Here is a 14,345-nt window from a genome sequence, read left to right as displayed (position 1 = left end):
TAACCATTGAGCTACTATTAGTGACATGCAATTTATCCTTAAAATCGAGCGTGGTACCGGAAGATTGGAGGGTGGCCAATGTAACACCGATTTTTTAAAAGGTTCCAGGGGAGATCCGGGAAATTATAGACCGGTGAGTCTGACGTCGATGCCGGGGGAAATGGTAGAGCTATTATCAAAAACAAAATTACAGAGCACATCCGAGGACATGGATTACTGAGACCAAGTCAGCATGGCTTTTGTGTGGGGAAATCTTGCCTGACCAATTTACTTCAATTCTTTGAAAGAGTAAACAAACATGTGGACAAAGGGGAGCCAGTTGATATTGTGTATCTGGATTTTCAAAAGGTGTTTGACAAGGTACCTCATGAAAGGCTACAGAGGAAATTGGAGGGTCGTGGGATAGGAGGAAATGTCCTATTGTGGATTAAAAACTGGTTGAAGGATAGGAAACAGAGAGTGGGGTTAAATGGGCAGTATTCACAATGGAGAAGGGTAGTTAGTGGGGTTCCTCAGGGGTCTGTGCTAGGACCGTTGCTTTTTAATATATTTATAAATGATTTAGAGATGGAATAACTAGCGAAGTAATTAAATTTGCTGATGACACAAAGTTATTCAAAGTCGTTAACTCGCGACAGGATTGTGAAAAATTACAGAAGGACCTTACGAGACTGGGAGACTGGGTGGCTAAATGGCAGATGACGTTTAATGTGAGCAAGTGCAAGGTGATGCATGTGGGAAAAAAGAACCCGAATTATAGCTACGTCATGCAAGGTTCCACGTTAGGAATTACGGACCAATAAAGGGATCTGGGTGTCGTTGTCGATAATACACTGAAACCTTCTGCTCAGTGTGCTGCTGCGGCTAGGAAAGCGAATAGAATGTTGGGTATTATTAGGAAAGGTATGGAAAACAGGTGTGAGGATGTTATAATGCCGTTGTATCGCTCCATGGTGCGACTGCACCTTGAGTATTGTGTTCAATTCTGGTCGCCGCATCTCAAGAAAGATATAGTAGAATTGGAAAAGGTGCAGCGAAGGGCGACTAAAATGATAGCGGGAATGGGACGACTTCCCTATGAAGAAAGACTAAGGAGGCTAGGGCTTTTCAGCTTGGAGAAGATACGGCTGAGGGGTGACATGATAGAGGTATATAAAATAATGAGGGGAGTGGAACAGGTAGATGTGAAGCGTCTGTTCATGCTTTCCAAAAATACTAGGACTAGGGGGCATGCGATGAAACTACAGTGTAGTAAATTTAAAACAATTCTGAGAAAATGTTTCTTCACCCAACGCATAATTAAACTCTGGAATTCGATGCCGGAGAACGTGGTGAAGACGGTTAGCTTAGCAGAGTTTAAAAAGGGGTTCGACTGATTCCTAAAGGACAAGTCCATAACCCACTACTAAATGGACTTGTGAAAAATCCACAATTCCAGGAATAACATGTATAGAATCTTTGTACGTTTGGGAAGCTTGCCAGGTGCCCTTGGCCTGGATTGGCCGCTGTCGTGGACAGGATGCTGGGCTCGATGGACCCTTTTTCTTTTCCCAGTGTGGCATTACTTATGTACTGCTTGACAGGGGTATAGTTTATAATATGGATGTTCCTCTGCTGCCACACAGATGTCCATGTCCCTTGTTTTGCCCAGTTCATGGTTTGGATGTTTCTGTTTGTGAGAACTTGCATTTCCATTTTCTTGTCATTTAGAACAGGCTGTATGTCAGCAGATCCTGTTCTAAAATACATCCAGTCTGACTTACAGACTTGGAAGTCCTTTCTTAAATTCCTCTGTGTATCACTAATGAGAAAATTTCTGAGGTCCCTGTGCCTAAGGAAGCCTCTGGACAGTGTGATATAATGATGGAGAGCCTTCTCTGCTCAGGAAGCTTTTTGTTTATTTTTTTTATTTTATTTTTATAATTTTCAAAATGTTCAAAACTCCCACCTGTGTACTTCAGCCACCTACTAACAGTAAACATTCAGGCTTATTTTCGAAAGAGAAGGGCGCCCATCTTTTGACACAATATCGGGAGATGGGCGTCCTCTCAGGGTCACCCAAATCGGCATAATCAAAAGCCGATTTTGGGCGTCCCCAACTGCTTTCCATCGTGGGGACGACCAAAGTTCCCAGGGGCGTGTCGGAGGCATAGCGAAGGCGGGATTTGGGCGTGCCTAACAGATGGGCATCCTTGAGTGATAATGGAAAAAAGAAGGGCATCCCTGCTGAGCACTTGGCCGACTTGGTCCATTTTTTGTTACGAGCAAGCCTCAAAAAGGTGCCCAAACTGACCAGATGACCACCGGAGGGAATCGGGGATGACCTCCCCTCACTCCCCCAGTGGTCACTAACCACCTCCCACCCCGAAAAAAACAACTTTAAAAAATGTTTTTGCCAGCCTGAAATGTCATACTCAGGTCCATCGCAGCAGTATGCAGGTCCCTGGGGGGGAGGAATGTGTGTGTCAGCGGAAGCATAGCGAAGGTGTGGACGTCCTTCTTTCAAACATTTTGGACGTCCTGAACTGCCCCCCACACACACACACACACTCACAGGGATGGACAAATTTCAAGGGAGTGGAATGGAATGGAGGAGTGGCCTAGTCATTAGAGCACTGGTCTTGCAATCCAGAGGTGGCCGGTTCAGATCCCACTGCTGCTACTTATGATCCAGAATCCAAGTAAATAAAGCGGGTGTCAGAGGTACAGCAAAGGTATGGACATCCTTCTCACAGAAACACCCACATTTTGGACACCTCAACTGCCATCGCGGGACGTCGGCATAGCGAAGGACATCCTTCACCCATACTCTAAAAAAAAAAAAAGATGTCCCTGACGAGCACTTGGACGTTTTCACCTGGACTCGTATTTTTCTAAGGTTGTAGATGGCAATGTATTTAAGGTTGTAGACGGCTATTGTACACGCAGCTTGTCTGCATGTATGAAGCCGTCTTTGGCATGCGCAGAGCAGCCACGCATAATGCTTGGCTGCTCTGCACTGGCTTTCCCTCCTTAGGAAGGAAATCGTGTGCAAATGAGCTAACAGTGAGCAGCTCATTTGCATGCAGTTTCCTTCAAGCATGCCCGTTCCTTTCCGAATCACTAAGGGATCGCCCGGTTGGTGTCCTGTTCATGTCAGGGGGACCAGTGCACTACGATTGCTGGCTCCTCCCATGACCAAATGAGTTGGATTTGGTCATTTTTGAGATGGGCATCCTCAGTTTCCATTATCGCTGAAAACCAGGGACAACCATCTCTAAGGTCGACCATCTCAACATTTAGGTCGACCATCTCTAAGGTTGACCTAAATGTTGAGATTTGGGCGTCCCCGACTGTATTATCGAAATGAAAGATGGACGCCCATCTTGTTTCGATAATACGGGTTTCCCCGCCCCTTCGCGGGGACGTCCTGCGAGGACACCCTCAGGAAAACTTGGGCGCCCCATTCGATTATACCCCTCATTAGGAACTACATTTTAACATGCATTTCTTCTCTGGAATTCAAAAATTCTTCTAGTTGTTTAGGCTCAAAAAATAGAAATTGTTTACCCTAAAACAATATTATACAATTACAAGGAAAACGTAACACATAACTAGCCTCAAGAGCCTGTGCCCTAGGCCGCAGGGCTAAAAAGGCCTTACGCCTTGCCTGTGTTCCCCCTTGCTAAATCAGGGAAAACCCTTATGTTTGAACTCATAAACAACAATTCCATATATCGAAAGGAAAGCTTTAATACAGAATTGTGGTCAGGTTCAAAGGCAAAAGTCACCACCAATGTAGTCCTTTGAGTAATAACCTCCAAAGAAGATTCCAGAAAAGCTGTTAAGTTTAAATCTCCTTCACCTCTGGGTTGACAAACCACACCATTGGGAATCCCAGGGTTTGGAATATACTGAGCTCTGGTGATAGGTGGTAAAACATCAGAGGGCATTTTAAAAACTTCTAACATATATTTCTTTTAAACATTTCCAGCGCAGGTAATAATGAAGACTTTGGGAAGTTCAAGAGTCTCAAATTAAGTCTTTTAGATTGATTCTCCAAATATTCCAAACATCTTGCAACAACATTTCTTTCCTTAATTAAGGCTGCCTCCAAACTTTTCATAGTCTGTGTTTTAGACTTAAGGGAATCAACTTCAAGGGCTAATTTGCTTGTAACCTGAGCCTGCACCAAGACTGCATCAGAAACAGATATTAAATCCTTAGTATTTTGTCTTGTAATATCCAGAAGGGAAGTTTGCATATTACCAATAGTGTCCCAGAGTGACTCCAGTGTCACTACGGCTGGTCTCACCAATGTCCGCCTTAAATAAGAAGCCTTTCAAGTAACAACTTGAGTTAAAGAATTAACAATTCCTTCACCAAAGATCTTGTTAACATGTTGATATTCCACACTCTAAAGTTGGAACTGTACTTACACTCAAAGTCCCCCCTGAAAGAGCAGGATTCTCCCCAAGCTGGATCTCCAATGCCGTTTTGACTGCAACTGTGGATCTACTTCGTGGTTGCAGAGGAGCCGCACATTCAACAGGGATCAGAGAAACCCCGCTCAAACTGCCTCCTGAGACTCCTGCTTCCAGAAGAGGTGAAGAAACTGGTTGAACTCAAAAGTGCTCCAGGGTTGCCTGCTTCGTCGGAGGTATTGAGGAGGGAGCCGGGGGGGGGGGGGGGGAGTCATGGATCTTTCCTCTCCTCTTTCCCATTCCACTCTTGTGAGCCCGAACAAGCAGCAACGCCCAGTAACAGAGCACCGTCAGGTCCGACACTCCTCACAGCGCCGTCTTGGATCTCCCTCAGGAAGTTTTTAATAAACTTGAAATTTGGAAGTATAAAACTGTCTGGTAAGCCAGCATCCAGGGTGTTCCATAACAGTATCTGAGGAATAAAGGAGAGGCTGACAGAGCCCACTAGTTGGGGCCTAGCACAGCCTGGGTGCTGCCACCTAAGTGACACAATCAGCCACTAATTAAGAGTGCAGTTGCCCCAAGCCAACCAGGTGAGCCAGCAAAGAGCTGCACAGCATCCTCATCCCATTAATGAAAGGCCAATTACAACTGTAAATTAAAAGCAGTTTACTTCAAACAAGCCGTACCTCCAAAGTTAGTAGCCATGGGTTAAGGAAGCTGCTCCATGTCTTCTGTTATGTGAAGTGTGAGATCCCTGTCCTGCCTGTAGATATGTGGACTTGTTAATTCCTTTTTGTGTCTGATCTAAAAGTAAGCACAAAATGAACATAAAATAAAATAATAAAAAGAATCTATTAATTCAGGGGTTTTTCAGTCGATGATGACTTTTTCTGCATGCAATCCCGAGAACAAAATGGGAGGCTGCAGTATTTGAGACTTGTCCCCTGTTTAACGCAGACACTGTACTACTGCTTTGCGGATTTTATTTTGAGCATACCAATATTTTATAAGCGGTATTTTGATCTGTGAGAGGTGATCTATAAGTAAAACAGAACTTCTTTGGGACCACAGTTTAAGCATGAGTTATGAATGGTCTCTATACTGTAAGGAAAGTGTTACAGGGTCACAGATTCTGGAAGGGTTTTAAGGATGTGCACAAAAGAAAACTGTATCCCATCCCCAGAGATATCTGGCTAATGTTTCACAGTGCAGTTTTACTCTCCTGGTCCACCATACCATATGATGAAACTCTGACCACTAAGAATATGGCCAGGCCAGAATGTAACCTGAACATCTGTTTACATGTTGACTGGAAGGCTGTGCTTGATTAGCAGTCTTGCCAATAGGCATGATTGAAACTGACTTGGATATTTTTTTTAAGAATAATTTTTATTCAGATTTTAAAAATTGAGAGCTTTACAATTTGGAATCAAACCAGCTTCATAAACCTATCTGTAGTTTGATCAAGTCTTGCTGTCTGTATCTTGTTCCAAATGGTTCATTATATAGATTCAGGCATTGCAAGATTGAATAGTATTTGAAATGAATACCAGATCTTTGCTTTGCTGTATCATGGATCATGTGTTAGATCTTGCTGGCCTTCTCATCGAGCTATGATGTGTTACTCAGCTGCGTAAAGTCAATCCTTGCAGGGGGAGAAAACATTAAACAATTAACGAGAAGCCTTACGACTGCTCAAAGCAAGATTCTTGGTCTAGCAGAAGCTGTCGGGGAAACCCACAAGTTATATTTCTGTCTCGTGCACAGCAGGGTAGCAGTTAACATGCACCACTTTCCCACTGGGAAATATTGGTTTGGGGAGCTGTTCCAGCCTGCTTAATCAGTTTTCCCTTCACTCTGGAAGCAGCTTCCAAAACTTTCCATTCCCACCCACACTGGCTTATGTCTACTTCTTTCAGGAGTTTTGTCCTACAAAGAAAATAGCTTTGAAAGGGAGGTGCCTTTTTATTCTCTATTTTTAAGAGAGAAAGAAGAAGAATAGTAGCTTTTATGAACTGTGATGTTTCTTCGTTAAGTGTTTTGTATATAGGTTGTCATGAAGTTTACACATTATTGTACATGGTGCACCATGTTTCATGGTCCTTGCCTTGAGTTTATAATTTGTACTCAAGCACATATAGCTTGTTACCCAATTATTTTGGGTGAGTAGTTAGAAATCCCCAAAGAGTTGATTTTATGACAGTTCCTATCTATGACATGGTCAGCAAAATGGAACTCACAGACTGAAAAAGGTATTTGAAGCACACAGGAGAAAGAGCCACCACAATTTGCTAATAGAGCCTTCTGCATCGGTGGCAGACCAGAGGTGGTCTTCCTTGCGAGTGGTATAAATGTTGACCGGAGCACAGCTACAGCCATACACTGTACTTTCTGGAGGTAATTCTATTTAGTGGGTTCCAAAATCACACTACTCCTAACTATCTACTCCATATCCCTGATCCATTACACACTATCCACCCCACTCGCAGAACTTAACATCATACCTACAATTTACACTCATAACAAAGTGTCCAAATACACCACACCCTACCAAACTAACAACACCCAAAACAAAGAAAGAACTTCAACATGCGGACAACAACAACACAAGGACAAGAAAGGCCAGAACAAACTCAGACCACCAAAGAATAGACAACTAAAAAAAATCACCATAACACTGAACACAATTGATCCTTACCAAAAAATACAAGTGGGTTACATTAATGCCAGATCTGTAGTAAACAAAGTAGAAATATTAACAGACTGAATCACGTCGGAAAACCTCGATCTGTTATTCATCAATGAAACTTGGATCTACGATTAAAATGACCCCATGATCCTGGAACTATGTCCCCCAGGCTACAAAATCACACACTGGACCAGGAAAGAAAAGAGAGGAGGAGGACTAGCACTAATCCATTGAGCCAACTTCACAACCCTAACCACCTCTGAGTCTATAACACCCCAACTTGAAATCGCCTCTATCAGAATCCACCACACAACCTTGCTTGACCACCTAAGCTGTGTACTATTCTACAGGCCACCTGGAAATTGGACTGACTGCCAACCACACCTTATGGACTTCATATCAAACACCTGCGTAACAAACGCCAATATACTAATACTAGGTGACATCAACCTTCATCTAGAAGATCCAAACTCAACCAATGCACGGAACTGCAAAGAATTCCTCCAACTCTGGGACCTTAAATTACCATATATGCAAGCAACACATGTCAAAGGACACACACTTGACCTCCTCACACATAAACTGTCCACAGACCAAAACTTAATAATATCAGAAACTAACTGGACAGACACACCATGGTCAGACCATTACAAACTAAGCCTATCCCTTCAATGGCGAAAAAAGGCACAAACCGAATACAAGGTCATACGACCTACACCACAAGAGGCCAAATAGACTCAGAAACATTCTGGCAAAAGATCTACGATAATGAATGGACATCTCAAACTGACTTGATACACTGTCTTATAGATTGGGATAAAAGATGCAGTAGCATAATAGACGAAATAGCACCATTAAAAACAAGAACCTCACGCAGACATAACTCATTACCCTGGCACAACGAAGAACTGAAAAATCTAAAAACACAAACTAGGAAACACGAACGAACATGGAAGAAAATAAAAGACATACAAACTCTAAACGCATGGAAATAATCTCAAAGAAAATACAAATACACAATAAGACAAACCAAAAGATCATACTACAAAGCCAAAATAGGACACGATTACAAGGATACGAAGAAACTATATCATCTCGTGAACAAACTACTAGACACTACACCGGTCACCACAACCAACACAGACATCCCATCTGCGGATGAACTTGCTAAATACTTTAAAGAAAAAATTGTAAACCTACGAAACACACTACCACAGAACACCACTGACATAGATGTGGTCCCTCTTCACAAAAGTGGTGATAGGGAAGAAGCTGGAAACTACAGGCTGGTAAGCCTCACTTCGGTTATTGGGAAAGTAATGGAAGCGATGCTGAAGAAAAGGATAGTGAATTTCCTGGAAGCCAATAAGTTGCAAGATCCGAGAAAACATGGTTTTACCACAGGTAAATCATGCCAAATGAATCTCATTGAATTCTTTCACTGGGTGACCGGAGAATTGAATCATGGACGTGCTATAGACGTAATCTACTTAGATTTCAGCAAAGCTTTTGACACGGTTCCCCACAGGAGGCTTTTGAATAAACTGGATAGGCTGAAGATAGGACCCGATGTGGTTAACTGGATTAGGAACTGGTTGATGGACAGACAGCAGAGGGTGGTGGTTAATGGAAATCGCTTGGATGAGGGAAAAGTGAGTAGTGGAGTGCCTCAGGGATCGGTGCTGGGGTCGATTCTGTTCAATATATTTGTGAGTGACATTGCCAAAGGGTTAGAAGGTAACGTTTGCCTTTTTGCGGATGATACTAAGAATTGTAACAGAGTGGACACCCGGGAGGGAGTGGAAAACATGAAAAAGGATCTGCAGAAGCTAAAAGAATGGTCTAAGGTTTGGCAATTAAAATTCAATGCGAAGAAATGCAAAGTGATGCTGTTAGGGAGTAGAAATCCACGGGAGACGTATATGTTAGGCGGTGAGAGTCTGATTTGTACAGACGGGGAGAGGGATCTTGGGGTGATAGTATCTGAGGATCTGAAGGCGACGAAACAGTGTGAAAAGGCGGTGGCCGTAACTAGAAGGTTGCTAGGCTGTATAGAGAGAGGTGTGACCAGCAGAAGAAAGGGGGTGTTGATGCCCCTGTATAAGTTGTTGGTGAGTCCCCACCTGGAGTATTGTGTTCAGTTTTTGAGGCCGTATCTTGCTAAGGATGTAAAAAGAATTGATGCGGTGCAAAGAAAAGCTACAAAAATGGTATGGTATTTGCTTTACAAGACGTATGAGGAGAGACTTGCTGACATGAACATGTATACTCTGGAGGAAAGGAGAAACAGGGTGATATGATACAGACGTTCAAATATTTGAAAGGTATTATTCCGCAAACAAACCTTTTTTGTAGATGGGAAGGCGGTAGAACTAGAGGACATGAAATGAGTTTGAAGGGGGGCAGACTCAAGAAAAATGTCAGGAAGTATTTTTTCACAGAGAGAGTGGTGGATACTTGGAATGCCCTCTTGTGGGAAGTGGTGGAGATGAAAACGGTAACAGAATTCAAAAATGCATGGGATAAACATAAAGGAATCCTGTTAGAAGGAATGGATCCTCGGAAGCTTAGCAGAGATTGGGTGGCAGAGCCGGTGGTGGGAGGCGGGGCTAGTGCTGGGCAGACTTCTACGGTCTGTGCCCTGAAAATGGCAGATACAAATCAAGGTCAGGTATAACACATAAAGTAGTACATATGAGTTTATCTTGTTGGGCAGACTGGATGGACCGTACAGGTCTTTCTCTGCCATCATCTACTATGTTACTATCCTGCTTATTTTTGAAGGAGAAGGGCATCCATAAGTACATAAGTAACGCCACACTGGGAAAAGACCAAGGGTCCATCGAGCCCAGCATCCTGTCCACGACAGCGGCCAATCCAGGCCAAGGGCACCTGGCAAGCTTCCCAAACGTACAAACATTCTATACATGTTATTCCTGGAATTGTGGATTTTTCCCATTTAGTAGCGGTTTATTGACTTGTCCTTTAGGAAACCGTCTAACCACTGTTTAAACTCTGCCAAGCTAACCGCCTTCACCACGTTCTCCGGCAATGAATTCCAGAGTTTAATTACACGTTGAGTGAAGAAATATTTTCTCCGATTCATTTTAAATTTACTACTTTGTAGCTTCGTTGCATGCCCCCTAGTCCTAGTATTTTTGGAAAGAGTAAACAAGCAATTCACATCTACCCGTTCCACTCCACTCATTATTTTATAGACCTTTATCATATCTCCCCTCAGCCGTCTCTTCTCCACGCTGAAGAGCCCTAGCCACATTAGACTTTCCTCATAGGAAAGTCGTCCCATCCCCTTTATCATTTTCGTCGCCCTTCTCTGTACCTTTTCTAATGCCACTATATGTTTTTTGAGATGTGGTGAGCAGAATTACTTGTTTTTTCTATTTTGAAGTAAAAGCTAAAAGACTTAATGAAATTCCTTGCTTAAGAAACATTCATTTTTATCCCTGAATAAGCCTGTATTGTTCTAACCATAACTGTATAGAATGTACAAAGTGAATTTCTTAGGCACAGTCTTTTGTTACGCCCTGTGACTTCCTATGTGCAGTCACATGATTTCAGGGAAGTAATGTTTTGTATTTACATTTATTGTTAAGAGAATATTACTAACCCAAAACAGGAGCTGTTTGTGTTTTCTTTTACGGAAGGAATGCAGAAAACCATTCCAATATTCCTATTCCAGATTTTACTATCTATTGAGATTCTAACTTTGAATTATTCTCCTATTGTATCTGTAAATAATGAGTATGCTGTTTTTGCACCTCTACCAAGTGCGTCCTTAGCCTGTCACCCTCCTCTGATTCAAATGCCAACTTGGCTTGGAGTTGTTCCAGCTCTACAAATATAAATTCATTCTTCCGCTCTTTCTCAACATGCACCAACTCAAGCCATTTCAACTTTAATTCCTGAGAGTAATAGTAATAATTCCTGAAAGTTACTATGATTGCATTTCTTAAGAAACAATTACTCACAAAATATCAGCAGAAGCGTACAATGCTCATCAGCTCTAACTTCTCTTTTTCCTTTCAAAGAGCTATTTCTAGATAATGTGAACCATAGAAGTGTTCCCAATTCACCCCGTGGGACAGCTTTTTCCAAGTCACCTTGCACAGTGCTCACCATTCTGATAAATCTCAGCAAAGCACAGAACTCGCAGTTAGCAAGAAGTAAATATCTCTTTGCACGACTCTCCAAAAAAATGATAGAATTACTTATACATGGGTTGTTCAGAAAATTCTAAAAAAAACTTGGGGCCTGATATTGAAAGAGATTTAACTGGGCAGGAGAGGTTCATGCCCGGTTAGGCCAGCTGCCGATATTCAAAGGCACTTAACCAGGTAGTGCTGCTGAATATCTCCATTAACTGGCAGTTCCTTAAGGGGTCCTTTTACTAAGCTGCCTTAAAGCAGGGGCGTATCTGCGTGGGGCCACAGGGGCCTGGACCCCCCTACCGCCGTTAACCCTCCCCCGCCTACCACCGTCAACCCTTTCCCCGCCTACCGCCGTCACCTACCCCCGAGGTCTACTTCCTCCTGCCGGTTTTTAAAAATATTACTTCAGCTAGCGGGGGACCCCAACCCCCGCCAGCCCAGCCGAGGTCTTGATTGAGTTCTTCATCTTCGTGCTCTGAAAGCTGCATCCCTTCCAGTTGGACGGAGTCTGACGTCGCAGCACGTTGTACGTGCAGGACGTCAACGTGCTGCTACGTCAGACTTCGTCCAACTGGAAGGGATGCAGCTTTCAGAGCACGAGGATGAAGAACTCAAAAAAGACCTCGGCTGGGCTGGCGGGGGTTGGGGTCCACCACCAGCTGAAGTAATATTTCTAAAAACCGGCAGGAGGAAGTGGACCTCGGGGGTAGGTGATGGCGGTAGGCGGGGAAAGGGTTGACGGCGGTAGGCAGGGGAGGGTTAACGGCGGTAGGGGGAGGGTTAACGGCGGTAGGGTGGGGGCGGCGGCCGGGGGGGGCTATAATGTGCCCCCTCACTCTAGCCCCTGCCCCCCCTACCTCCAAACCTCAGATACGCCCCTGCCTTAAAGTATGTGTTTTTGGCGCGCGCTGAGGCTGCCTTTGACTGCAGTGGGTAAAAGGTTGTCATTTGTTGCTGGAAAAGAAATGGCCATGCCGTAAGTGAACTACTTGCCACGGTGCCGTTTCGGGGACAGCACTTACTGCCACCCATCGAGGATTACTGCCAGGTAAGCACCGACGCTACAAAAATAGAAATTTTTTATAGCACCGGAAATGGCGCACGCTGGGGGTGGGAACTACCGCTGGGCTCCTGCAGTAGCCCAGTGGTAGTTCTAGATTGGCACGTGGCAAAGCTGTTGCCGTGCACTGAACATTTAGTAAAAAGGTCCCTAGGTTAAGGGTGGTATGGGAGCAGAATTTCAGCAGAACCACATCATAGCTGGTTAGCAGATAGCAAAAAGGTTGTCTTAACTTTATGCATCATGTTAACCAGGAAGCAATCTGAATATCAGCCGGTCCCTGGTTAACTTCTGGGTCAGCACACATGCCCACATTGAATATCCAGGGTTAGTTCAGCCCACAGCTGTGAGCGGCTTACAAACCACTTATTGCCATGGGCTGTTAAGAAAGTGTTATGGAGTTTATTATTGAACATCATTTAGTTAATCTCTGAAATGTATTGATATCTTTTATAAGACCTTTGTCCTCGAATTCCATTGTTACAAGGAAAAGACAGTTGGATATGTGAAGTTTTCTGTCTTAATGCTAGGTATACTAATATATTATGATATTGGTATTATAAAGCTTGGAAATGTTTGAATTTGTTGTTATCCTTAGAATATAAATTTCTGGATTAAATTAAATTAAACTACCAACTCATGTCACATCCCACACTCCTTTTGGCATGCCAGCCCCAATCCCAGCTCCACGTTAGCTGCTGCTGAGGGCAGCTGCTACTGTCTCTGTACTCAGTTACTGAGTTGCTGGATCTAATGCCTACTTTGCAACTCCCATCCTGTCTGCACTAGTTTCCCTCTCGGTGTTGCACAGCAGCAGTCCATAGTTGCTCCTGTCTACGTTCAGTTGAAAAGTTGCCACAGTTTCAGAACTGACATCGAGTTACATCTGTTACTATACTGCTAATTATTACTTGCTGTGTTGTTTTTGAAATATTACAATTAGATAGAAGGTATAGATTTATTTAGACATCAGTTTGATCGGAGTACCTAATTTCAGAAGGAGTTAATTTATTATATTCTTTGTACTAGGTTTTCTGAAGCTAAACTCCTGGGAGAAAAAGTGAACGAGGCAAGAAATAAAATCAGTGAGTACTCTCCAGCAAATTGCTTTACCCAATTCTGTTGCTTCTTCCTCTTCCAGGCCTGCATTCGCAAAGTTTTTCACGTCATAGAAAATACCTAGAATGTACACATTCACATCTACCATGCATGTGAGCTCATGAACCATTGTACATAGAACTTTACCTGAGCATTCATAAAATGTGACCATCGGGCAATTCTAGTCACTTTGGAGACCTTCAGACAGTGTTGGGCAGTAATATATTACTTTTAAAAGTAACATGTAATTGTAATGATTGCTGTTGTGCAAATGTAATGTGATAACTCTAATCATTACTTTTTCCACTAACAAGTAATATAGGACTAGATTCTATATATCACGCCTAAAAAATCAGTGCTGAAACAAAATATGCACATCCATGCGACTAAACTTAGTCGCGGGCAACTACACCAAGTAAAACTTGGTATAAATGTCAAAGCCTAAATTAGGCATGGACCAGGTGTATTCTAAAACAATGCACATAGACTGTAGAAACGCCCATGATACGCCCATTCTGCACCCCCTGTTCAACTATCAGGCTTATTTTCGAAAGAGAAAGACGCCGATCTTTCGACACAAATCGGAAGATGGGTGTCCTTCTCCCAGGGTCGCCCAAATCGGAATAATCGAAAGCGAATTCTGGGCGTCCCCAACTGCTTTCCGTCGCAGGGATGACCAAAGTTCCCGGAGGCATGTCAGAGGCGTAGCAAAGGCGGGACTTCGGTGTGCCTAACACATGGGCGTCCTCGACCCATAATGGAAAAAAAGGGCATCCCTGATGAACACTTGGATGACTTTACCTGGTCCTTTTATTCTTATGACCAAGCCACAAAAAGGTGCTCGAACTGACCAGATGACCACCTCCCACCCTCAAAAAAATATTTTAAATATTTTTTGCCAACCTCTATCCCAGCCTCAAATA

At 43.3% G+C, this 14,345-nt stretch overlaps 1 protein-coding gene across 1 annotated transcript in view; it reads left to right on the top strand.

Annotated features, from left to right (window-relative positions):
* Positions 1-14,345, top strand: part of KIF6 (kinesin family member 6) — a 795,359-nt gene that overhangs the window by 608,198 nt on the left and 172,816 nt on the right. Inside the window, exon 15 of the mRNA XM_030195774.1 lies at positions 13,354-13,409. Within this exon, the coding sequence (XP_030051634.1) occupies positions 13,354-13,409 (56 nt within the window). The remainder of the gene's footprint in view (positions 1-13,353; positions 13,410-14,345) is intronic.

Source organism: Microcaecilia unicolor, chromosome 3 (assembly GCF_901765095.1).
Source record: "Microcaecilia unicolor chromosome 3, aMicUni1.1, whole genome shotgun sequence".
In the NCBI taxonomy this organism is placed as follows: Eukaryota; Metazoa; Chordata; class Amphibia; order Gymnophiona; family Siphonopidae; genus Microcaecilia; species Microcaecilia unicolor.
This window is presented reverse-complemented; position numbering and strand designations above follow the sequence as displayed.